General features: G+C 49.8%; 1 protein-coding gene across 1 annotated transcript in view; it reads left to right on the forward strand.

Moving 5' to 3' along the window:
• The window catches only part of GALNT16 (polypeptide N-acetylgalactosaminyltransferase 16), an 83,647-nt gene extending 64,006 nt beyond the window's left edge, over positions 1 to 19,641 (forward strand). Inside the window, exons 9-15 of the mRNA XM_037503567.1 lie at positions 42 to 145; positions 4,939 to 5,065; positions 6,667 to 6,759; positions 7,768 to 7,851; positions 13,122 to 13,263; positions 13,910 to 14,032; positions 17,402 to 19,641. Coding sequence (XP_037359464.1) covers positions 42 to 145; positions 4,939 to 5,065; positions 6,667 to 6,759; positions 7,768 to 7,851; positions 13,122 to 13,263; positions 13,910 to 14,032; positions 17,402 to 17,539 — 811 coding nt within the window. The 3' untranslated portion in view covers positions 17,540 to 19,641. The remainder of the gene's footprint in view (positions 1 to 41; positions 146 to 4,938; positions 5,066 to 6,666; positions 6,760 to 7,767; positions 7,852 to 13,121; positions 13,264 to 13,909; positions 14,033 to 17,401) is intronic.
• The last annotated feature ends 7,167 nt before the right edge of the window (positions 19,642 to 26,808 follow it).

The raw sequence follows: 26,808 nt of genomic DNA on the forward strand, positions 1-26,808 counted from the left end.
GACTCATTCATGTGTTGCCTCTTTCCTTTCCTTCCTCCCAGGACACCTGTCATAGCTGGAGGAATCTTTGTGATTGACAAGTCCTGGTTCAACCACTTGGGAAAGTATGATGCCCAGATGGACATCTGGGGGGGTGAGAATTTTGGTAAGTTGGAAAGTAATAACAATAACAACAATAACAGATAACCTTGACTGAGCATTTTCTATGCATAAGGCCCTGTTCTAGGGCTTCACATTAACTCATCCTCACAATGACCCGCTGAGTATACATATTAATATCTCTATTTTACTGACAAAGAAACTGTGACACAGAGAAGTTAAGTACTTTGTCCAGAGTGACACAGCTCATAAACAAATATTTAGGTGGTCAAAGGAAACCCATGGCCACACGGCTTGACCTATGTAGAAGAACTTACAGATAAGGTGGTGGCTTCCCTACCAGAAAGACTGGGGATACAACCTGGTGGTGCAAAGAGAATAATTGTTAACTATAAGTCATGGGGTCAGATGGCCTGGGGGCAGATCCTACAAGTTATTTGGTCATGTGCTAGTTCAAGTGTCCCTACACCTTAGCTTCCTCAAGAGTTAAGAGTACCAAATGAGGTGTGGCACAGTGCTGGTGGCCTTTGTCTTGCCTGAAGGAACCCTCTAGCCCAGGAGGAAAAGGAAGCTTTCCTTTCCCTCTCCTCCCTGAAGCCACCCCTCTCCCCTGAAAGAGACAGCAGGGCAAAAAGATTCTGGAGAAAGCTGCCCCTCACATACTCGCTTCTCAGTACTTGGTGTTCGGACCCCTGCACACTGTGAAGTGGACACCAGATGCCAGACCCTATACTCTCCTATATATGGCAGTGTCCTTGGGTAAGTCAGTTTATTTTATTTATTTATTTTTTTTTGTGGGACTCCTCGCCGGCTGCCGGGGAACGAACCGGCACTGCAGAGGCTATGGGCAGCCTTGCGGCCCAGTGCTCAACCACTGCACCACCAGGGGAGGCCCTAAGCCAGTTTTTTTTTTAAAGATTTATTTATTTATGCATACAAGAACTGGGGTACAGGCCAGAGGTGTGGGGGTGAGAGGATTGAGTCAATCAGTTTTTGAACCTCATGGGCAAAATAGGAAGTAAGAGCCCAGGAAACATCCCAGGTCACTGGTTAAATAAAGGTCCAATACAGCTGGAATAATCACTGGTAATTAAAGGAGGTTTATTAAAAGGCCTGTTGTCTCCCCTGGTGGCCCAGCGGTTCGGTGCTGGGCTGCGAAGCTGCCCGCAGCCTCTGTAGCGCCGGTTTTATCCCTGGCCACTGGCGAGGGTCCCACATGGCCCAGCAGACCTCTCCTGCCGCCCACTGCTCCCCTCAGCAGTGTATTTCGTCAGTCTGCCTGTTCTGTTCCCTGCTCTGGCTCTGGTGAATTCTCTCACCCTCCTGCACTTCTGACTGTACTCAGTGCTTGTATAAATAAATAAATCTTAAAAAAAAAAAAAAAAAAGGCCTGTTGACACAGTGTGAGCAAGATATAGGGAACCACAAGAGACAGTGTTGCACTGGGCTGCCCTGGTGACTGCCAGGAGGTGTAGGCCCCCTAGGTCTGAAAGATGTTCTGGAGAGGTCCCTAAGGGGAGCTGTGGTCTTGGGGCACCGACTGTCAGCCTTGGGAGGGGATGAACACCCACCTTCACTGTCCCTACTCTTATGTGTCGGTAGCACCTCTGCAGGCAGAACCTGTCAGCCACAGGAAGGAAATCCAGAGGGAAGCCCACACAGCAGCCTTCCTGAATGGGATGGTGTAGAGCCACTCACGGAGGTCTGTGGAAGCAGCAGCACACCAAAGCCTGTCCTTGCTTTTGGGGTGGGCCAGTCCTTTGCAGAACCTGTTCCTAGTCTTTCCTTTGTCATCCTGATTAGATATCTTGAGAAGTAAACAGAGCTGGTGGGGTTCTGATGGGAAAACTGAGGTGGATGCTGCCTTCCAGATTTCAGTCAGGAGCTCCCGTCTGGCAGGTGCATGCTGGCCTCCGCAGTGCTGCTGAGGGGTGAGGCCTTAGCAAAGTCAGTCTGTGTTTCTCTTCTTTGTCCCTGATGGCACACAAATGAGCCAAGGGGTTTAAAACAGACCTGATTCCTACTCAAAACCAACCAGCATGGACGCTGATGTAAAATTCTCTCCCCTCTGTAACATACTCTTGGAAATAGTTTCTGAGCAGGCATTTGGAGGAGTAAATTCTGGGAACTGGGATGCAGTGACTCTTCTGTTCTGACCTCCTTTCATGTGTTTGGGGCCTGAGTGACCTCTTTTGTGTCCTAGGTCTCAGCCTGAAGGGAGCTCTGGCAAAGCCGGTTCCCTGTGGAGACTTCGAGGACTGGGAAAGAATGGTCTCTTCTGCGTCCAGGGCCTTTTTCTTTTTCTTTTATTTTGTCTGGGGACTGACAGAGAAACAAGTGAATGATCAAATAGCTAACTTCAAACTCTGCCTGAGGCGAGGGCTCAGTGCTTGGGGAACTTGAAAGGTGGAGTGGTTCTGGGAAGGTTTTGTCTCTTAGAAGAATTTCAAAGAACTGTCTGGGCTAGCTAAGGTGCTCAGTAATTCGGCTGCTGGAGCTGAGTTTGGAGCCGGGAGACTCCTGCTGCTGGTGGGTTTGAGCCTTTCATTTTATCCCTTTGTTGAGGGAAAGGGTATGCCTGAGCTGAGATCATTCCTCCTGCATCCCTGAGAAAGGCATACTGGGGAGCCCTGGTCAGGGATGGGAGCCACCACTGGGAAAATTGGGGGGTGGGGTGGGCAGGGCAAAAACTTCTGGGTTCACATTAGGGATCCTTTTAGAAAATGTTGTCGCTCACTCAGATCATGTTGCTCCACTGCTCCAGACCTGCAGAGCCCTTATGCTACTTATTCCCCTACCCCCCACCCCCACTACACACAGGCACACACCAGCCCAGAGTTCGGCTCTCAACTACTGTTTCTCCCTGGGGAACACCTTGAACTTGCCAGGAGTTTGCCCTGGCTGGTCCCTCTGCCTAGAATGCTTCTTCCCTAAGAGTCACGTGACTTGCTTCCTCACTTCCTGCAGGTCTTAGCCCAAATCTCCCCTTTCAGTGAGAACTTCTCTAACTAACCAATGTAATTAAAATTGTAGTCCCCCCCTACCCCAATTCCACCCGCCCTCTTCAGTCTCCTACTCTGCTTCACTTTACTCCTCTGAGCTTTATTACCATCTGACAGATGACATGTTCCATTCATTTTCTTGTCTACTTGTATTTATTTCTGTTTCTTATTTTACTGAGTTCCTGTCTCGCCCCCACTAGAATGGAATTTTTACTCGCCCCCAGTAAAAATTTCATGAATGAAGTCCAGAACATGTTTCAAATGCTGTGGCTGGCTGGACAAAATGTGAACTTTGCATTGTAATTCTGCAACTGAATATTTGGGTGACCTTGGAAAGGTGATTTGACACCTTTGAGCTTCACAGTCCTTACTTAAGAAACATGGGTGGGCCTCCCTTGTGGTACAAAGGGTTAGTCTCAGCACTATTAAGCTATCCACAGCTACTGCAGCATGAGTACGATCCCCAGTAAGGGAGCTACCCACATGGCACAGCAGTCCTCTCCTGTCTCACCCGCTGCTCCCCTCAGCAGTGTATTTCAGTCAGTCTGCCTGTTCTGCTCCCCACTCTGTCTCTGGTGAATCCTCTCACCCCCCACCGTACCTCTGGCTTACATCTTATTACTTGTATGCATAAATAAATAAAAATAAATCTTTATTTAAAAAATTAAAAAACCCAAAAGTTATGGATTTCTGAGGCAGAAAGATGTTTTACTGTCAAAGGGTACCCAACTATAGGGTTAGAATGAAAGAAAGCAGGAAATCAGGAGAAATTATGTGAGGTCCAGTCAGCTGCTCAGGGGGCCTTGCCAGAAGTGATGATTAGAGAGTGGAGGACAGAGTGTACCACTTTGATGCCCTCTTCTGGGAAGCAGAGTGGCCACTTCAGGCATCTCCCGACACCACCAGGGACTGCAGGCATCTGCTAACCCTCATTAGCTCCCTTACCACTATCAGAAGAAAGCCTGTCTCAAGAGGGCCAGTGGTGACCTGTGATCAGAAACCACTGAGGAAGCCTGGGCCGGTGAGAAAGATGCCGCAGAAGCAGCCTGGGGTTTGCTTGGTGGTTGGTCTCCTAATGTCCTGGATTTCAGAGCTGGATGAGCAAATGTGTTCTTTCTTAGCTCATGTCTGGATGGGGTTTTCAGGACAGAGACTAGAAATGATGCGGCCATTTCACTCAGTTTTCTTTCTATTCAGGGTCTTGGTATTCCTTCAAAGCTCTCCCCCTGATATCCCAGGGCACAAATGTAGGGAATAGTGTGTGTGAGTGTGTGTGTGTGTGTGTGTGTGTGTGTCAGGTATATGGTATGTGTGTGGAAGGTGTGTCTGTGTGACTGGTACGTGTGTATGTGGTGTGTACAGGGATGTATATGATTGATATGCGTGGAGGGTGTGTGTGGTATATTTGTATATCCTGTGTTTGTGGACGGTGTATGTGTGAAGGGGTGTGTATATGGAGGGCTGTGTTTGGTGTATGTGGAGGATGTATGTATGTGGAGAGGTGTGTGTGATATACAGGTAAAAGATGTGTGTGTGTGTGGAAAATACATGTGGTGTGTTTAGAGTGTGTGTGTGTATGTGTGTGTAGAGGGTTGATGCATGTGTGCTGTGTAGTGTATGTGAGGCACAGTGTGGTTGTGTTGCACATGCATGGGATGAGCAGTTAGGATCGAATGCAGAGAGTGGGTGCAGCCCCTGGAAGCAAGCCAAGGAGCTCCCATGCTTGCACATGCCTCCCAGGGGACACCAAAGGGAAGGGAAGGCAGCCCTTCTCTGTTCACTCAGTGGGACTTGCCAAGGGGTTCTTCCTGGTGACAGCTGCTGCCTTCTCCTACAGAGCTCTCCTTCAGGGTGTGGATGTGCGGTGGGAGTTTGGAGATCGTGCCTTGCAGCAGGGTGGGCCACGTCTTCAGGAAACGACACCCCTACAACTTCCCTGAGGGCAATGCCCTCACCTACATCAGGTAGGTCACAGTGGCCTGGGTTAAGAGCTAGGACACCTACCCTTTAGACCCCAGCTCTGCCTGTTACCCCACCTCTCTGGGTCTGTTTCCCCACTTGCTCCTTTCCAGTCCTTTCTTCTGGGATTCCAGGTACTTTCAGGAATGGAGGCATAGAGTTAGAGTGTCTCCCTTGCTTTGACTTGCTTTATTCTTGAGAGTCTTGGAAAATCCACCAAATGACCAAGTAGAAGCTGCCCTCCACTCACTGGGCACCAAGTCAGTCATGGATGCCATATCCCAACCCTCCCTTGGGTAACATCTGCCCATCCTTCCCAGCCACAGGTCTCAAAAGGGAATAGGTAAGTTCCTGAGAAATCACCCCATGACCCACTCTCCTGTGAGAGTGGCAAGCGGGGGTAGGAGGAATGTCATGATCTCTCCTTTCCAAGGATGATTCTTTGCCTTATTGGGCTCTGGCTCCTGTTTAGAGCAAGTTCTCCAAGTCTCATGAACCCAATGGTCCATCACTTTGTTTTGCTTGTCCCCACCCCATTTTTGTTTTCATAATCATAAAAGTAATACATATACACTGTGAAAATTCAAGTAGTATCAATATACAATATATACATACTTGTGAATGTGTGTGTATGTATATATATATATATACACACATATATATAATTTTGATTCTTGATATACAGAGAAAAAAGTGAAGTTCCCTTTTACTCAACCTTACTCCTATCCCACTTGCCTCTCCAAAAGTAACCACTGTTAGTAGATTTCTGGTCTACCATTTCATTCATTTTTCCAATATATAGTTCATGGACAGAGATGTACATACATGTACAATGGATTTTTGTTTGTGTTTTTATATAAACGGGGTCATGCTGTATGTTTTTTCTGCAACATGTTGTTTTTTTTTTTTTTTAGGTACAAGTTTTCATATAGGTGTGTATTTTTATTTTTTTTTATTTTATTTTTTTTATTAGATAATAAATTTTATTGTTATATTCCCCATACAATTGCAGCCCCCCCATTCTGACCCCAATCCCTCCCCTCCCGCCCCCGCCCCCCTAAAAGTGTCTCTGGTTCATAGTTTTTTGCTGATTTTGATTTTCACTTTCTTATAGTTATTCATTTTCCTGGTCCCTTATTTAAGTTTTCTAGATTCCTGCTATGAGTGAGACCATCCGGTATTTTTCTTTTTCTTTTTGGCTTATTTCACTGAGCATGATCCCTTCCAGCACCATCCATCTGCAACATGTTTTTTAATCACTCCACACTAAATGCAGACATCCTTCTGTGTCAGTACATCCTTTTTCAAGACTGCCTAGTACTCCAACACACAGAAATAGTTCATTATCCTCTTACTGATGGGCATTTATTTTGCTGCCAAGTATTTCGTTAGAATAGATTTCTTCAAGTGGAGCATCAGAGAGTATACATACCTACAGAGTTGATGGAGATAGACAGATTGTTCTCCTGAAAGACTGTACTCATTTATACCATCCCAATCAGTTTTGTTCTCTCATTATCCTGTACTGTGCATAGCTGAACCTGAGCCAAACTCTAACACTGCCACTGCCCTGGTGACCTTATTTTGCTCCTTCCTCTCCTTTCAGGAATACCAAGCGCACTGCAGAGGTGTGGATGGATGAATACAAGCAATATTACTATGAGGCTCGACCTTCGGCCATCGGAAAGGCCTTTGGCAGGTGGGCCCTCTCCCCCGCACCCCAATATCCCTGTCTGCTTCCCTCCACCTACATTAGCACAACCCTAGCAAAATATGCCAAAAATATGCCAGGGAAGCTCTCACAGTTGATTGCAGTGAAGGGTACGTATTGCTTTGTGAAACTTACTTCAGATATAGGGGTGTGTGTGTGTATACCTACAAATGTGCATGGGGCATATGTGCTCCAATGTAAGATGTCTATTTGCCTTGCTTAAGGCTGTGGTCAGAAAAGTTGGAAAACTTTATTAGTGATCATCAGTGAATCTTCCTCTATTTGTTTATAGCTATTCCTTAAAATAAAAAATGTTATGGCACTAACTCTTCCTTTTAATTGGGAAATAATACTTACTGAGGCCTACCCTCTACTAGTCACTTATGCACCCTGGTTTCATTTGATTCTCACAAAAGCCTGAGGCAGGTGTTCGTGTCCTCAGTTTACTGGAGAAGAAGCTGAGGCTCAGAATGTGGGTTCCTCTGTCAGCAGTCTCTGTGGTCAGTGTAGCTGAGGATGGTCAGGAGAACAAACCAGGGTGTCCTGTGGACACAGCAGAGGGCTTCTTGTTTTCCAGAATTTCTGAGGAATATTTGAAGCCTGGGTTGTTTTTGTTTTGGTCATTAGGCTCTTGCTCCTAATTTGGAATGCAGGAAAGGAAAACGTCAGTTCATGAAGCTTCTCTATGGATATAAGGAGCAGTTAATGATATTCCAACTGAGGAGTTAAGAGTGAGAAGCTGAGAATAGAGCCTGGTCCCTGGGGGCTGGCTAACCCTGAAATGTGAGTGGGAACAGGAAACTGTACAGAGGAGAGAGGAATGGTTTGGAAACCTAGGGTGAGCTTCTAGGTCAAAGGACGACTTAAGACAGGTGGCCAATTTGGTCATGGATGGCTCCTGGTCCTGGCCCTCCTGGGCTGGGAAGGGACCTCTGTCCTCCCTGGGGCTTCCTCCCATGCCACTGGCCAAAGACTGAGCCTTGCCTCCTTCTTCAGTGTGGCCACCAGGATCGAGCAGAGGAAGAAGATGAACTGCAAGTCTTTCCGCTGGTACCTGGATAACGTCTACCCAGAGCTCACGTGAGTGCCTCTGGCTGGGTGAGGGACAGCTGCTTGGGGACACCCCCCTCACCCCCCAGGAAGTTTTCTCTCTCTGGCTGTCAGTGTTTGTCTTTGTGGGCAGGTTGTGGGAGAACTAGGAGGATGTTCACAGGAGTTGAAAGTGACGTATAGTAAGAAGCAAATGTTTAGTGGATTGGATCTTAGAGCTAGAAATGGGCATTGTGCCCTAAGGATACAACACAGTGTTATGTAGCTAAGGCCAAAAAAACATGCACTCCCCTTTGACCCTGTTCTCTCCTTTCTAGGAGTTTATCCTAAGGAAATCAGCAACCCAAGAAAAAAAATGTAGATGCATAGATAGGTGCTGACAGTCAGCTTCCTGCTATTGTGAAAAATCAAGAGACAATTAACAATAAGGGCTGGGTTTATTGAATCACAATACACCCATCTAAGCAAATATTATGTGCCCATTAATATTGTAATCATAAAGACTGTGGGAAAAAACACAGGGAAATGTTTGCTCTAGCAAATGAGGATGCAAAATGCAAATGGAGCATCACTCAAGTGGAGGGGCCTCTGTGTGTGCTAACCGGGTACAGGGGATACGGCTGGAACTGCAGAGGATGCCTTTCTTCTTCCTTCAAAGTCTTTTTCTGTGTCTTGTCTAAATCCATGTGGCTCATTTTCTCAACTCCTTTAGGTCTTGACTTCAGTGTCCCCCTCTCAGGGAGAAGCCCCCTGAACAGAAAAGTTGCATACCACCCTGGTCCCCAGCATTCCCTGCTTATTTTCTGTCTACCTCATCATCTAGCATGTATGTGGCCAATTAATTTTCTCATCACCTCCCTGCACTTGACAGTAAGTTCCATGAGGGTAGAGGTGTTTGTCTATGGCTTTATCTCAGCATCTATGGGCACTCAATAAATTTTTTTTTTAAGATTTATTTATTTTTATACAAGAACTGGGGTACAGATGCATGGGAGGGTGAGAGGATTCACCGGAGACAGAGCAGAGAACAGAACAGGCAGACTGAAGAAATACACTGCTGAGGGGAGCAGCAGGCGAGGCAGGAGAGGTCTGCTGCCCATGTGGGATTCTCGCTGGCTGGTGGGGATCGAACCTGCACTACAGAGGCTGTGGACAGCTTCACAGTGTGATGCTCAACCGCCTGCGCCACCAGGGGAGGCCCTCAATAAATATTTTTGACTGAAAAAATTGCACTCAATAAACCTACCCACATGGCGCAGCCGACTCTCCTGACTTGCCCGCTGCCCCTCAGCAGTGTATTTCAGTCAATCTGCCTGTTCTGTTTCCCACTCTGTCTCTGGTGAATCCTCTCACCCCCCCCCCCACTCTTCTGGCCTGTACCCCAGTTCTTGTATGCATAAATAAATAAATCTTAAAAAAAAAAACCTTCAGCAATAACTTCAAAATTGGCATTCTCCTTTCTATAACTCTCACTGCTGCCAGTTTTCTCCCAAGGATGCCTGTGGTTTTCTGGAACACTCCATCCCTCAGCACCTGTCTATCCTCAAAGAGAGCAAATCTTTGTTCTTTGAGAGCATATCTGATTTTTGGGAAGCAGCCAGAGTTAAATGGTAACCAAGTCCATAGGATAAGCTAGATCGTTAACTCAGGTAACACACCCTGCATCCCAAATACAGCACAACAAGACTGATGCAAGCAATAAGAATGAACAGTGTCAAGGAGCAGTGTCAAGGAGCTCCATAACAATTTGAGCAATGGCAGCATCCTTGGAAAAAAGTTGCCTGCCTGGATAAGCCCAGCTCCCAGGTGATAGTGGTGAAGGGACGAGCATTAAAAGTGTCATAAATGAACAACTTCCTCAAATGACCACCTCCAAGGGGACAATTTCATTGAATCTTGTCATTTCTGGGGGGAAAAGTCATTTCTTTACATTCTGTCAGAGATCATAAAACACAGCTGGAGACACAGACTGGCCCCAGGCAGGCAGGTGCTGGGAGGGCCGGGAGTGTGCCCTTCCCTGCAGGCCTGTCTCCGTGCACAGCCTCCCCTGTCCTCCCCTGAGGACCATGAGGAAGAGAATTTTAAAGCTATCAGAAACTTGGATCAGTCACAAGACAGGAGAGTAGATGAAACCAACTGTGTTAAATGAGGAGCGTAAGTCATCTTCTCTTCCTTCTGTCACTGTGGAAGGAAAATACATTTTTCTGGTAAGCTAGAAGCCACACACCTCATTCCTATCCAGATTATTTATCCCCGCCCACTCTGCCTCAGGGTGAGAAGCCAGGAGCAGATCAGCTGTTGGTTAGAAAGGAGACCTAGAAGCCCAAATGAAACCAACTTTTCTCCAAAGGAAAGATCTTACTAGTTGGCCTGCACTTGCAGATGGTCAAGAGGGAAACTGAGAGGCTGAAGGAAGGGGCTTTTGCATGCAGGCTCATCCTGCTGCAGCCCTGACACAGCTCTGCCCCTTCTCTACCCCGGAGTTCTGCAGCTGGCCTCAGCAATTGCTCACTCCCTGCTTTTACTAGTATGGTCAGGACTAGGGCGGGCTGTGCACTGCACAAGCTACAGCTTCTGTGAGCGCGCTCATCACACAGTAGATATTGTATGTTTATTACAATAATTCCTGGCAGATGGCAGTAAACCTCATCTAACAAAACCAGTATGTTGCCATAATTTTCTGACAGATAGAAATAAACTGTCTTAAGGAAGGGGCTCCTACTGCTATTTATGCAATGGCATCACAAAGGCTAATGGCAGCCAGCTTGGAGGAGGTCCATATGAGGGAAGCAGGTGCAGACTCAAGAGGGCTGTTGATAATAGGGCAGCTTGGCCTGGCTCAGGGACCTGAGGAAGGTGGGGATGGAGACCACCCCAGCTGCTCCCAGCAGCTCCAGGGCTGCTACCACACAGGCACCTCAGGAAGTGCGTCTGGTCTTGAGATTGCTGCCCAGGCCCCGGGTTTCCTCCATAAGCATCAGTGGGTAGGTCTTGGTGCCCGTGGCCATTGGCCACCCTTGGACAGTGCCCATCTCGCCTCTGAAAGATGCCAATATCCCTATACAACAGAGTAGGGAGAAAAAGAAAATAGGAGTGTCTGGAATAATCCTTGACTGCATTCCCCAGAGTCAAGCTCCCAGAGGACCAGCAGCCATCTTGTCTCCATCTGGACAGGGGAAATATAACCCCTTTCCCTGAGGAAGCAAGGGCATGGGCTCTTGCCTCCTAACACCCTTGCACCTGGCAGGTGTTGCAAGCACAAATCCTGCAGTGATCAGACAGCTGATGCAAATAATCGGGTGGGTGGGGATGAGACTTTAGGGAGTTAAGGGAACTGTGGCAAACAGGGAGCTGCAACTCCCCCCACTACTGCCCCTGGGGCAGCTGCTACTCAGGGCTGTTAATGCTATGCTGGAATGCAAATTTGGTGTGACCAGATCTTCTGTGTTTTTTGTTTGTTTGTTTGTGTTTTTTTCAAGAGAGGCTGGATTCAGATTTTTCAGTACAACCTTGAAAATTTTTAAATATTGCCATCTAATTAAAAGCGACCACCTCAACACCGCAAGTGAGGCAGAACATATCCAAAGCCAGATTCAGTTCCAGGGCCAGCAGTTTGCAAACATTGCTCTAGAACTAGGCAATCTCTCCAAGGGGGGCCTACAGGGTGTGCATTGCTGCCAGGAAGGCAAGAGAGTGAAGACCTCCCCAGTGTGCCAAGAGAATAGGTTGGCTTTGGGATTCTGGGGGCTTCCAACCTATCTTGAGGAAGGAGTCCTGGTTTGGTGGAGATCCTGCAGGAGCTGCACATCAAAGAATGCCAGAAATGTCATGATGCTCCCCCACCCCCACTTTTCTTTCCATCGGTGGCAACAGGAGACAGATAAAATTAGGCAGATGGTCACTCTAATTGATTCCCCATCACTCCCTCGGAGTCCATAGTCCAAGAGAGTGTACAACCTCCTAACGCAGTGTCCCTGGGCCGGCAGGCCCTTAGGTGTGCTATCCATAGACCCAGCCGGTGTCTCATCTCACACTGTGTGTATTTAAGCATGGTTTCCTGGGACTATAAAGTGTTTTAAAATAGAATATTTTGAAACATGCCTTTTTATTTAACATTTAAGTATGTTGTGCACACTTCCCCACACCACCAGGTATTCTTTTACAAAGTCCTTTTTAATGACTAAAGGGTTTTCTGTTCTGCAGATGAATCAGAATTTATTTTCCATTCCCTATTGTTGGATATCTATGAATTTCCAGTGCTTTCAGTATAAACAACCACTGTGAATAAAATATCTTTTTAACTAAATCTCTGCACACAACTATGTTCAATGCTACAGGATATTAAGTTCCCAGAAGTGAAATTGTTAGGTCAAAGTCAGATACATTTTTAAGGTCTTTGATACATAATACCACATTGTGCTCCAGAAAATCTGGGTCAATTTATGCTGTTACTAGTAGGATGTGAGAAGATCTAATACTCATTTAGGCCAAGCAGCCTCCTGGCTTGATTCCTCCTTTGTATTAATTGGCGCCGGAGGTACCAGAGCAGCCTGCATGTCATGCGTCTGGCTCTGTTCAATCCAGATGTCAGTTGGGACAGAAAGAATAACCCAGAACCTTGGAACAAACTGGGTCACAATGATCAATACAAGTTCCACTCAGTGAATGTCAATTACAGCAAACTGAAGGAAGGTCCAGACTTGTAAATGAATTATTTCACTGTAAAGCTGTTTAAAATGAAGGTCTTCCAGAACCCACCTGCACCATTTTCTACTTACCCAGGAAATATTTCCCCTTTAAATGCATGAAATTATGTCAGTCTGTTGTATTGGGTTTATTTACACTGATTAATAAATATTTGAAAATCACACACCACCCATATACTTATATGGTGAATAAACTGTAGTAACTCTAATATGTATTTCTTCAATCATTTGTGAGGTTGGATACATTGTTATATGTGTGTTTTAAATCTGCCTCTCCATAGCAACCCCTTCCCTGTCATTTTGAGATTGCTTATTGAGCCCATATCAGGACTGGGAGCCCTGGACTTCTGGCCCTGTGGGCCTCCCAAGTCTGATCTCCAGGACAGTCTCAGGCTGCTCAAAATCCAATGGGGCAAGGTCTTCCCAGAGGGATCTGACTCCCCTCTTCTCTTTGCCCACCTCCCCCTGCCAGCTAGGTACCCTCTCCACCTGCTGCTTGCCATAGGGACCTTGGTGCCTGGGAGCGGAGCAGGTGCTATCCTCAGGTGTGATAAACCCAGAAGAAGAAGCCTGACAGCTGTCTTTTTTTCTCAGTGTTCCGGTGAAGGAAGTCCTGCCTGGCATCATTAAGCAGGGGGTTAATTGTTTAGAAACCCAGGGCCAGGACATGGCTGGTAACTTCCTGCTCGGAATGGGGACCTGCAGAGGATCAGCCAAAAACCCCCCAGCACCTCAGGTAAGCTGCTTAGGACCTCTGGGTCAGGATGAGGGGAGAGGAGCCAGGGTCATTGTCCAGGAATGGGGTGAGAGGTTTCCCTCTACTCATTCTCATCTTCTCTGTCTATGCCCCCCCAAACCTTCCCCTCGGGTCTATTCCAACCATTTTCCCTTCTGCTTTCCAGTGTCACACAGGTGCCCTCTGCCCACTACCCACTTTCTCTTTACAGTGGGAGAAACACTGCCCTGACATCACCTTGTTCTCTCCTGGCGCATGCTGTGGTCAGTTTGTATGACAGGCAGCAGGGTGTTGGGGACTCCTGTGTGCACACGTGGCAACATATGAATGTAGATGCACCAACTAGAGCAGATCACAGAGCCCCCAGCAAGAGCCAGCTCCCTGGTGGCCCTGGTCACACATCCTCTCTTTCTTCTCCACCCCAACATCCCTTGCTACATCCTCTTGACTAGCTCTTCCTAAGCACCCCCCTAATATTTTATTATAAAAATTTCAAACTTATAGAAGAGTGAGTACCCATACACCCACCTGTCATTTGTAGAAAAGTCTGCGAAAAGCATGACCTACTTGCTTTGTCACCCCTCTACGCACCTAGCCGTCCGTCACTATACTTCCTGACTTGGCCCTCCTGGTCCCTGTCTTGCAGACGTGGCTGTTCAGTGACCATTTCATCCAGCAGCAGGGCAAGTGCCTGGCTGCCACTTCCACCTCCGTCTCCACTGGGTCCCTGGTCATACTTCAGGTGTGCAACCCAAGAGAAGGCCGCCAGGTAAGGCTCCTCCCCCAGGGCACAGGGTTGCCAGCAGTCCCAGGAGCACACTGGATGGGAGGGGGGCAGTTCAGTAAAGGAACCCCAGCTTGAGACAGACTCATCAGGCCTCCAGAGTGAGGATTTTGGGGGCCCAAGTCAAGTCATGGCCAACTCTGTTGTTTTACTTATGAGGAAACACTTGTTTGGGTAAATTTGTCCTGCTGGCCTGTGAGCTCCAGGAGAGCAGGGATTGTTTGACTTGTCAGCACTTCATCTCTTGCCCCTGACAACCCCCACAATCAAAGTAAGTGTTAGCTTCACTAAGCACCTGTGCTAGGAGCTCTACATGGAATCCTCCAGCAACCAGGGACGAAGGCCCTAGTACTTCCCCATCTTATAGGCGAGTAGCCCAAGGCTCACTGAATTTAAGGAATATGTCAGATCACACAGCTGGGATTCAAACCCAGGTCAGTGTGACTCCTAAGCCTAGTTGTAACACAGCACATGGTTGATGCTCAGTAAGTATTTCTTGACTGCTGGCCGACTGGGGAAACTGAGATCCAGTTACTATGGTTTCCAACTCCACGCAAGGCTGCCTTTTCTGTTAGTCACACATTCCCATCCACTTGATCTCTGTTAGTCCCTAGAGAGAGGTCAGGCCCACCTGTAGAGGAAACACTGGTGCTTAGGGAGATGACGTCACTCATTCAGGGCACAGGGCAGCCAGAGGCAGGCGGCCTGGCTCCCTCCTGAGCAGGGAATGGACGCCCAGCCGGTGCCTGCTCCAGCTCTTTCTCTTCCCGCCCTTCTCTGCAGTCCTCCCTGTGCCTGACCCTGGCCAGCCTGTGGAGCTCTCTGGTTTGGCCTGCAGGGGTTTCCTTCCACCTCTTTGCTGTTTGCTGTTTGCCTGGGTCAGCTCTTTCTTTAGAGATGACTGGCAGTTTGCTATTCTATTCTGGAAAAGCAGCCAGGTCCTTTTCCTCCAGAGAGAGAGAGAGAGAGAGAGAGAGAGAGAGAGAGAGAGAGAGAGAGTGTGTGTGTGTGTGTGTGTATTTGAGAGGTATGTGTGTATGTTTGAGAGGTCTGAGAGCAGGGTGTGTGTGTGTGCTTGAGAGATTTGTCTGCCCTGGCCTGCTTGCTGGGTCTGTGGATACTTCTGAAGCACTTTTGATTGGGGAGACGCAGCTTGTTCTGCCCTTCCCCAGGCTTCCTGCCCTCTGCTCTGCCCTGGAGTGAGACCTGTCTGCCATCCAGCTCCCCTTCACCTGCAGCATGGGTCTCCCTGAGGGTCAAGCCTTGAGTCCATGGAATCCCCTCCTTGTTGAAGCCAACTGGGAAGTAACTTCCTGGGCAGCTACCCCACAAGTGCTCACAGGGACTGAAACATCCAGTTTCTCTTCGTGCTGACCCTGGCTAAGGTGCTCTAGCAATCTCCTTTGGTTCCACTCATTTTGATCCTACAAGTCCTGCCAGGCCCCCCAACAGCACCCTGGGCAGCTATGCCCTCTCCCCCTGGGAGGACAGGCTGGCCAGTGCCAAAGTCTTCTAGAATCTGGGCTCCCTCTTGATTCCCTTTAACCCTGTTTCCAAAGCCATGTGGTGTCATGTCTCCCTGTGCATTAGTGACAGTGTGATGGGGCCAGCAAGTCTAGCGGGGTCACTTCTCTGACCCTCAGTCTTCTATCTTATAAAATGAGGGGCTCTCTCCTCTGCCTGCCCCACAAGGAAGCTGCCAGAACCAAGGCCAGGGGTGGTGGTGCAGGAGTGTGCTGGAGGAGATGTTGTTTCACTGGCCAGGCCACGTAGCTGGGAGTGCCCTGAATGTGTGCCCAGTGGCACTGGAAGGAAGTGTGACCCTTATGATTTAGGGAGCACCTCTTAATTAAGGGATTCATGCATTCACCCCTGCATTCATTCTTCATAAAATAAAACTGCACTTGGTGTTACCCTTGTGCCAGGGTCTGTGCGGATCATGTTGGCCACAAGCATGAAAGAAGGGCTTGGTCCTTGGTCCCCAAGGAGCTTACAGTCTGGCGGGGGAGGAAGGGGAGGGAGTCATCCACCCCACACCAGGGCTAGATGTTGAGGCAGCACTAAGCATGCCCGTGCAGCCCCGAGGAGCCTGGTACTAGGACATAACAGTCAGTCAGACCTCCTGGAGAGGGGGTGCGCACTCTAGCTGGGCATTGCTGGACATTTGGCCTAGGTGAGAACAGGCAATAGGATGCTGTGAGTTCCAGAGAAAGCCGAGGCCCTGTACTACCCCACTCTTGACCTTCAGACTCCGCTGCTGGGGCCACGTGGGTCGGAGGGGCTGATTCATAGCTCTGCATTCACAGGGGGAATCCAGGCTCTGCGGCTCCCCACCTTTCATCCTACTCGGTTCCCTTCTGTGCCCACTCCAGTAACCTCAGAGCCCCGCCCTGGCCCTGTGGTGGGATGCAGCTCATTTCCCTTCTCCCTGCAGCTCCAAAAAGAACATTCCCCTCCCCCTCAGAGCCTCTGGCTCCACTCACACAGTCACCAGCTCTCTGCACTTCTTATGGAGGACCAGGTGGGCATAGGAAGATAGGAGATTGATGAATGGGACAGAAAATAGGAGAGAAGCCCCCAAAAGACTTATCTCACTATTTATTCTTCCCTGAGCTTTGAGACCGGGGTCTCAGCCTCTCCTGCCTAAATGTTCCAAAGAACATTCCATCCTCCATCCAGGCACCTCCAACATGTTCTACTGGAACACACACTCCCACGCCCCCCCATTGTTAAATGTGGGCACTGGAGGCACCAGAAGGAAAAGGCACTGACCTAGGCCCCCTTCATGACTCTAATAGGGAGTCAAGCACTCCTGCCACCTGCTGGCCTTGCTCGCGATCTGCTAAAGTATGTAGGCAGCCAGCTGCAGTTACAGACCAGGTCAGCTTAGATCTGCAGGGAAAAGAAATGTTTGGAGAAGTGAAAGATTCACCTAGGCCAGAACCCACAAACTCAAGTGCCTCTGGGGAGTGGTTGGGAACCTCTTTCTCAGTCCTGGGACTACAGAGAACCGAGACAGAGCCCCATCTACAGCTAGGAGCAGATCCTGGGCCCAAACAGTGATGTCACAGAAGAAAGTGGCCCAAGTCTAAGAGGAAACTAGAAATGCAGACTTTCTGTGACAACTTGGCCGAGTTTTAAATAAACGCTGTGCAGGCCAAGCAAAATACATCTCTGGGTTAGAGTCAGCCCACAGGCCTCTGTTCTAGACAGTGACTTCACACCACACTGCAGAGGCAATAGCACAGCAGGGGCGTGGGGAGCCTCCAGTGTAGGGGACGCACAGATTGATAAATGAAGGGGTACAGATTACACAGGGTCATTTACGTTACAATTACTGTTTTCCTTCCCCAGAGATGGAGGAGGAAAGCCTCTTTCATCCAGCATTCAGCCAGCGGCCTCTGCCTGGAGACCAAGCCCGACCAGCTGGTGACCAGCAAGTGCCAGGCGGATGCCCCGGCCCAGCAGTGGCAGCTGTTGCCCCACACATGACGGTAGCCCCAGGGCCTCCTGTACCTTTTGCATGAGACTTTGGGACCCGAAGGGGTTAGGGTGGGCGAGTGTAAAGCGGGCCCTTTCCATCTCCTCACATTTCTGCCAGAATCATCAGCAAACAGCCCTGCCATGACACGACTCTCCAAAGCTTGCACAGGGAGGGCCTTCCTGGCCTTGCCAGGAACAGGGGGCGCTCAGGGTGCTGGACTGCTGTAGGATGGAGACTGGGAGGTGTCCTGGTCCTTTGTCCCCTCCCGTGGTCCTCCTGGGGGCCCAGGCTGTGGTTTACAATCCTCCCCTTGTTGAATGAGGAGAACAAATACAGAAGCCCACACAGCAGCCTCATTGGGTCACGGGGGCTGAGAGGAGAATGTGGGCGTCGTGGATGGGAAAGCTGAAGGTGAGAGGAGGGGGCAGCCTGCGGCACAGCCAGGAACAGGAAGGAGGTGAGGGGCTCAGCAGCTTGTCCCGGGCAGGCACTGGCTTGGGTATGGAGGGCTGGAATCTGGGAAAAACATGTAGGATTTGCAGGACATGGGCAGAAGAGCTGCAAGACCACCCAAAGCGCAGGTCTCTTCCCGAGGACCCCAGCTCCTCCCACACGTACCAGCCCAGGCCTCTGCCTCCAGCCCTCCACTCTGACCCTACATTCTTAGTCAGAGGCTGTGTGGGCAGCCTTGAGACACACTTAGCTAAACACACCCCGCCTCTGACCATGTTTCAGGCTAAGACTTCTCCCTCGGGCCTTAATGACCAGCTGTGCCCTGGCCCCCCTGCCTGGGCCCACCATGAGGACCCCCAAAGAGAGGCAGCCATCAGGTACCACTGAACAGCTCTGATCTCATTCATAGTTTTTGACTCCCGCCTTCTCAAAAGCCTTTGCCCCTGTAAATACAGCATTGTGGCCTTGGGGTACCCTGTAAGAATGGAACCTCATTTCTGGAGCATAAACATTCCTTAAGTCCCTGGGAGATAAGTCATCCAGGCTAAGCCTCATCCTCACCCCTCCCCACTTCAGAAGAGAGGCCCCTAAGGTCAGCTCCCGCAGTGGGCCGGGAGGCGGGCTGCTGGCTCCTGTCTGTGCGGAGAGCGCCTGGGTCCTTCTCATCCTCACCGGCCTCTTCCTTCTACCCCATGGACTTGTCTTGCTGTTTCTGCTGTGCCCCGTTTTCCTCCACCCCCTCTCCCCCTGCCGACTCAGGCAGTATGATCTTGGGTAAAAGAGGTTGATACCAGGACCCTGGAGGCCCCTCCCATAGCTAATGAAATGGGATGGACACAGCTACTCCAGGAATTCCCCTGGCCTTTCTTAGAGACCCACAACCCCCTAGAGAGTTTATGGTTCCCAGGGGGCCTAGGAATCTGCTGAAATTATCCCCCAGATATTGCATGTGTGCTTAGATGCGTTTTCCTGAGGAGAGGGTCTGTGCTTTTCCCCAGCTTCTTACAGAGATCCCTGAGCCCCAAAGGGTCTGAACCTTTGCTCTGGGTTGAAGCTACTGTGCCCGTCTCCCTCCCCGATGTGCCTGCGCTGCCACCCTCCTGCTCCCTCTACTCGGTCCTAGGGGTCAGGGGCCAATCGTCCCTAGTTGGCAGCGCCCCCCTGGAGAGCTCTTAGTGGTGTCCCCTCCTTCCTGGCTCTCACCAGCGTCCTCTCAGCTCCTGAGCTCACCAACCCGGGGCCCTTGGCCACACTTCTCCTGTCCTCTGTTGTCTCATCCACTTCCACCTCCGTTTTCGTGTCCACCCAGCAGGCAATGTGGCCTGTTGGGGAGGGGGAGCCTGTACTTCTGTCATTGAATGTAAGAGGACTGCTGCTCAGAGAGACGTGGAGGGGCCTGCCCTCCTCCCCTGAGGTCAGACCAGGCTCGGCACTTGTCCGCCGTCCTTTGTGGGACTCAACCCTATTCTGTTTTTGCTTTTCCTCTTCTTGACCAAAGCATGTGCCACTAGCTGTCCCTGAGGACTTTGTCTTTATGAAAATACACCTGGAATAAAACCACTTCTCACATGTACACATGCACCGTTGTCTTGCTTTCTGGCTCCAGAGCCAAGCCCTCAGTGCCATCTTCCCAGGCCTTGTAGCAAAGTCCATGCCTCTGTTCTGTAAAATGGAACTGAAAATGCTCTGATCTAATTATCTCCAGCACCTGAAAATTTGCTCTTTGGCCTATGTGCCCCTTGGTGCCACAGGGACTCAGAAGGGAGCCAGCGGCTGGCCTTGTTACAGGGCAGGGTCAGGCTAGAACCAGAGACCAGATTCCTGTGACCTCATCACAGGAACCTATATGGGGCTTAGAAAGAGAAGCCAAGGGCTTCTCTCAATGCTTGCCTTTAGCCAACCCTCTGGCCACCAGCCCTGATCCCTCTGGACTGCCCTTCCTCTCCTCTCCCACGCTAGAAGCCAAATAGTGAAAAAGCAGGTGAGTCAAGCCTTCTGAGTAAACAGCAAAACCATTCAGAAGGAATCTTAACAGCCCAGCCTTGCTTGATCTGGTAGCAGATGCTCTGCCTATGTTTCCATGGAAACCAATGGAAAGCCCTCACCATTTCTGTGATCAGAAGCCGAACCTGCCCTGGTAAAAATAAATGCTACTTCAATGTGCACATGAATTGTGGTGGGCAGGCCAGTGTGTGCTAAACCTCCCCAGAATGCAGCCACTTCTGGCCACCCCACCTTGTCTCAAGGCTGCTCATCCAGGTTTCCCCAGAACTTCTGACCACCAGAAGGACCCTTAGGACCCTGGGGCAAAGCTCTGGCTGGTGGCTGCAGAGTCCGGCTTCTTCGGGGCTAAGGTGGCAATTTGCTACAGAAGATCCTGGCAGCAGTCTCTGTCCCTGGTCTTCCTCTCAAGGAGCATAGTCCCTGCTGCCACTGTTACAGGGCAAACCCCGATATAAAATGGGGTTGCCTGATTGTGGGTCCTCACCCATGCGCTTAAAGGGGACTTATTAATGTTAAACTGCAGACATACTCAAAAGGTTGATAAAAGGTTTATTTACAAGGGAAGAAGAAATGGGAAATGAATAACTCAGGGAGAAAAAGAGGGAGATAAGTTGGTAAATGCGTCCTACCCGTTCTGCTAACATGGAATCCCAGTGACCCGCCGAGCTGGCAAAAAAACCTAGCTTGCCTCGTGGCCAAGCATGCAACCCCCCACCCCTGGCCACATGACTGGTTAAATACCCAACCTGAAAGTCTAGCTGCTTAACTCTGCCCTCAGGTCCTCGAAACCTCCCTTTGGTGATGATGGGATTTGTAGTTCCCAGTGTCTTGATGGAGTGGGGGTGGAGTCCACAAAGCCTGTATGGAGCTTGCTCAGGACATCTTTTGCCCCTAACACCACCACCTTGTCAGGCCTCCTCCCTGGCCAGGGTGGGCCAGCTTCCCACCTCCCTTCTCTTTTTCCTCCCTTCCTTGCAGGGCTCTGGTGCTGCTTCTCCAGTGTCTACTCTCTTGCTGTTCTGCAAATCTAACTCTCCGGAGTCCCGTTTTCTCTCTCACCATCTCCTTTTTTCCTGGGAACTAAGGCTGTTAATCTTTAGCTAATCCCTAGAGGAATCAGCAAAAGCCCTCAGGCTGGCCATTAACAACAGGCCTTATATAACCCAGTAGAAGAAATTCTCCCAGAGCACAGAGGGAAGGTCTCTGCTGGGACCAGCCCTCCCGTTTGTCCAGCAGGGAGGACATCCTCCATTCCCTGGCCTCTGAGACTTGGCTGCAGTTTTCACAAAGGCTCCCACCACCTCTCAGTAGTGGTCTCCCTTTTTGCTCTAGAGAGAAATGAGCCCAGCAATGCCACTGTCCCTTGAGGTGTGGCACCCCCAGGCCTGCTGGGAATGTCATGGAGCACTGAGTGGCCTGTGGGCCTCTCCCACCAGGACAGCAGGAAAAGGAAGCCTGAAAGGCAAGGCTGAAGCTGAGAATGGCCACAGCTTCTCTCCCGGCAGTGTTCTTCAAGTCTTTGGTATTTCTGTCCCCTGTCATGGGCTGAGTCAGTTTCTTCCAGGGGGGACGGGACCCAGGCAGCTTCTTTCATTTTATAAGGTTCTCACTGCCAGGCCCTTAGTGAGGACCTGGTGGTAGAGCAAGGAGGGGTGCTGTCCCCTGGCCTGGCAGCCGGGCTGTGTGAGTGACCCCGTACACATAAGATCAGGTCATCTGAGGACAGCCTCGGGCAGGGGCAGGAGTATGGGTTCCAGCCACCTTGGTTTTGAATAACTTGGCTCCTGGCTCAGTTTTTGTTTCCTCACCCATAAAACAGTCCCTAGCCCTAGAGGGTTTTGTAAGGACTAACTTATTCAATGGTTGCCAAGCATCTGGCCCTTTCCAAATGCTTAGTAAATGTTGTTGTTGCTGTTATTAAAAAATATGTTCTACGTACCTACTACATACTGGGCAAACAAGACAGAAATGGTCCCTGCCCTTAGGAACTAATGTCAGAGGGGAGGTGGAAAAATAAGCAGGCAGCCATAATACAACAGGATAAAAGCTACAGGGGAGGCAGGAGCTACAGGAACAGCAAGAAGGGGCCCCTCACTGTGACCTGGGGACCAGGAAGTCTCAGGAGATGTTGTGTGTGGGTCAATTTGAAAGACATTCTGGGCTGTATGTGCCTCAGACTGGAGAAAAGGGGGCTGGGTGGGTCCTGGTGAAGTCAACTGGCCTCACTACCTGTAGAAACTCAGCAGACCACTACCTGAGGGGCTGGGCTTTTTATGCCACATTGTGGTTGATGTCAGTTTGGAGAAGTGTTCTGTTCAGAGAACCGGGTCCTTAGGTCACCACTGAGGAAACTCAGCAGAGCTCCCCTTCCAGTGGCACTCAGCAAGTTTGCTCACGCGGCAGAGACGTTTACTTATATCCAAAAGGGCAGGTTCATTATATAAGAAAAGGGACAGGATGCCTGCACAGACATAAGCAGGCAGAAAGAGCTGCTTCTGAAAAGAACAGGTTGTTAAAGGTGACACCAGCATGTCACAGGCGGGCAGCCTTGGGGGGAGAGCTGCCTCTGCTGCTTTGCAAAGGAAGGAGGTTGGTGAAGAGAAACACCTGCATAGTCACAGGCGGGCAGGTGAGCTGCAGAGGGGGGCAGCCTTGTTCTTACATAATCTTCTTTCTGTGGGGAGGGAGTTTTGTCCCTTTATGGAATTGATAACTGTTGTTAAATTAATTATTTCTAGGGTGTAACTAGGTATGTTAGGGGGAAGTGATGTCCTGATTTTATTAACCTTTCACGTGTGCCTGCAGTAGAGCATTGATAAGTCCTTTTAAGCGTGCGGGTGAGGACCCACAGTCAGGCACCCCGTTTTGTATCGGGGTTGCTCTACAACAGTTAGATTTGAAAGAATCAGTAATTCTGACAGTGGCCCTCAATCTCTGTATACCCACCTTCAGTCTGCACCTCAGGATACCTTTCTATAGCTGTTTTAGCCACTCTGTTAATCATTTCTAGCCCCACAGCAGTTTTTGGTCTTGTGTCACCTCCATCCTAAATTTCCTACTCTTAGCCTCCATCTGTGGTGTTATGGACTAATCTATAATCGTAGAATTCTAGAAGGAAACTGTGGGTGCCATTTAAACTCACAGGCAGCCCTCAGCATTCTTCTAGAGGCCAATGTCCTTCTTCCCTTGGGGAAGGCCAAGGAAGGGGTGGGGCTAGATGGCCAGAAAATTCCTTGATTTTAAAAAGATTTTAAAGATTTATTTATTTGTGCATACAAGAACTGGGGTACAGGCCAGAGGTGCGGGGGGTGAGAGGATCCACCAGAGACAGAGTCGGGAACAGAACAGGCAGACTGACTGAAATACACTGCTGAGGGGAGCAGTGGGCAAGTCAGGAGAGGTCTGCTGTGCCAAGTGGGTTTCTCCCTGGCTGGCCGGGGATTGAACTCATGCTGCAGTGGCTGCGGACAGCTTCATAGGCTGTGTCTTAACCCCTTGCGCCACCAGGGAGGCCCTAAAAAAGATTTTATATACTTATTTTTGAGTGTAAGAACTGGGGTATAGGTCAGAGGTGTGGGGGTGGGGAGGCAGTGAGAGGATTCACTGGGGAGCCGAAAGGACTTAAGGACTGAACTGAAATACACTGCAGAGGGGAGCAGAGGGCAAGTCAGGAGAGGTCTGCCTCGCCAAGTGGGTCAGCTCCCTGGCCAGTGATTGAACCCAGGCTGCAGTAGTAATAGCACTGAGCATTAATCCCCTAGGCCACTAGGGAGACCCACCTTGATACTTATCTGGAGAGAATGAATACAAATGATCTGAACCTGGCTCAGGTTATCTCCGATCCCCTCAGGCCATCTGAAAACCCAGCTGCCTGCCAACAGTTTCAACAAGAAACCAGATAACCTGGGGAATCACGTGGGTATGGCCTGGTTCTGACCCAAACCTGCTGACTCAGAACTTTCATCAGTGTGAAGTGTGGCCCAAGTGCTAGGGATAAAGAATCAGCAACCCTCTGGAGCAGAACTGAAGGTCCCAGGAAGCCTTGCAGAGGAGAGTCAGGGTGGGCCCATGCTCCCAACTGAGTAGGCTGCACCTGACCTCACTGTAAGAACAAGCCACAGCAAAGAAAGGCAACCCCCACAATCCTCAGTAGGCTTCCCCTGGATCTGATGAATGTGGGGACCAGATCTAGGAGCCAGAGGCCCCCGACAGAACTTGGCCAAGAGAGCATTGATGGAGATTTACCCCCAGCTAGGAGACCCTATGTGGGACAGTGTAGGGTAAGTGTCAGGCTCTTCTGCCTTCCCGCCATTAGCATTAATGATGGATCCCCGTGGTCCTGAATGCATGCCTGATGGCGGGCACCTGGAGTAGGGTGTGGGCATAGGTAGATGGGATTCACCTGGGCTGAGACTGGGCTTTTAAGGGTGGCGACACGGGGATGCCAACAGAAGCCAAGAGAAAAGCCGAGAGAGAAGCAGAGCCATGAGAAGAGCAGAGAGAACGTGAGAGAAGGCCGGAGAGCCCAGAGTGAAGACTTGCTGGGGGCTGGGAGGCCTTTAAGCCTCCCGGCCCCCCAGAGACCCTGCCTGCTGTGTACCTGGTAATCCCAATAAAAGCCTGCAAAAGCCACTGAGGGTTCCAGGACTCCTCCTTTACCCAGTCTGCTGGATCAGAAACCTTGCACTGTGTCCTTCCTGCCCCTACAGGGGGGAACTGTGAAGGTTAAGTCAGGTTGCAATAAGTTGTGGGGGGTGGCAGGTTCATCAGCAGAGCGGCAGTGGGCAGCACGGGGGGCTTTGGTCTGCCTGTGTGTATGTGACTCAGCCCTGAGTTCATGTCCTGCAGCGTGAGGTGGAGACTGACCATTTTCATTCTGACACATGCTGAGAAGGGGAGCATGTTGAGTTGCGTGGGTTGCTGCTGAGGGATCAGGCAGACCCTCACTCCTGTGGCATCCTCACCACAAGCATCATCAAGCCCAAGAGGATGTGTCCTTGCAAAGGACACAGAAGGGCCTGAGAGGAGCCTATAAAGCAGTGGTCAAGGCTGTCTGCCATCAGCCAGCCAGGCCAACCTCAGCCTCCACCCTTGGCTCTTCTGCTGGCAATCCAGCCAGGCTGACCCGAGTCCTCTTCCACGAGGGTGCTTCTTTCCTGCCCTTGTTAAGTTTGTGCTCATGCTATTCCTCTGCCTGTAGGGGAGGACAGAGTCTCCATGGGTGGAATGCTGCCCATTTTCCAGACAAATGCTGCTTCCAAAGGAAACCATCCTGATCGCCCACCTGTCTGAGAAGCATCTCCCCAGCTCATTTTTTTCAGCATTTTGAACGCTCCTTTCCAGACACAGTGGTCACCTCCCTCCTTTTACTGTGATGTGAACATGTCTTCTCTGGTCCTTACTTATTTTATGCCTGTTTGACTGTAGCTCCTTGATAGCAGGCCTGATGTCTGCTTCAGCTCCTACATCGTACAGACAGCACAGAGCCTGCTTCTCGGATTCACTTGTTGGCTTGCCAAATGAATCAATTAAAAGCTTCCAGCTGGGTTTTTTTGTTCAGTGATAAAGCTTTTTTTTTGCATTTAGGAATTAGTACGTTGCATTCAGAAAGCACTCAATTGGTATTTGCTCATTGTTCCTCTTATTTCTCCTTAAAAGTATGGTATCTTCACAACGCCACCCCTCCTACCCATCAGTCGCCCCTAAGCCCACAACAGCAATGTGTTGGTGATGTTGGGGGTTGCCATGCATCGAGCCTTTCCTGGACACCCAGAATTCAACGCGGCAACCATCTACGTTCTCCCATTTAGACCCCAAGACCTCCAGGAGGTATGGTATGCCCACTCTGCGGATGAGGGAATGGGGACTCAAATCTGGGGGAAAAATTTGCCCAAAGACAAGTACTGAGGTTTAAATCCAGTCCCACCAAAGTGGCATGGTCTCACAGAGCAGCACAGCAGCACCTGGAAACTTGCTAGAAATGCAAACTCTTGGATGCCACGCTTTCTGGGGGTGAGGCTTGGTCACCTGAGCATAACAAGGCCCTAGGGGATTTGGATCCACACTCAATTTGAGAACCACTGGTTTGGTGACCGAGATAGGTCTGGTCCCCTAACTGAGCACCACCTGGCACAGGAGTCTCAGAGATGTTGCTTTGTGTGGCAGGCCTGGCCTCTGCTAAGCAGGCCACCCCCCAAGGGGCTCTGGGTGGTGATGGATCTCTCTGGGGCGGAAGGTGGGTGGGCACGAGGCTGGGCCAAGGTTTGCTGCTGAGCCAGATGCCACATGCCAACCTTGCTTTGTGTGATTTATGAGTTTCTTCCCCAACACCAGCCACATATGGCTGACTTCATTATAGAAGTGCTTCCACCCCAGAAGATTCATTAATCAAGGAATTGGTGCTGCACCTCCCAGCCCGAAGGCCAGCATACATTTTACCATGAGTTACGTGGCAAAGTCCTTTTTATGGATCACCCGACTGCTGACATTCATAGCTGATGCTGTTGCTTTTCACCAGACACTGAGATCCACACATTTTAAATTATTTTATCCTTACAACAACTCTGTCATGTAGCTGTTTTCAACTTACAGCTAGGAAAGCTAGGAAACAGAAGCCCAGAGTCGTTAATATACGTGCCCGAAATTACCCAGCTAGTCGGAGGTGGAGTCAGGATTTAAGATCAAGTATAGGGCCCATGCTCTTTACTGCCCTTTTTTGCCTTGAATGTATTAATTTGTATCCTCATGCCAACTCTGAACTTGCTATGACCCCATCTTGCACTCAAAGAAACTAAAGCCCCATGAAAGCTCTTCGTCTCAC

Source organism: Talpa occidentalis, unplaced genomic scaffold (genome assembly GCF_014898055.3).
Source record: "Talpa occidentalis isolate TD23 unplaced genomic scaffold, MPIMG_talOcc4v2.1 talOcc4.11, whole genome shotgun sequence".
Classification (NCBI taxonomy): domain Eukaryota; kingdom Metazoa; phylum Chordata; class Mammalia; order Eulipotyphla; family Talpidae; genus Talpa; species Talpa occidentalis.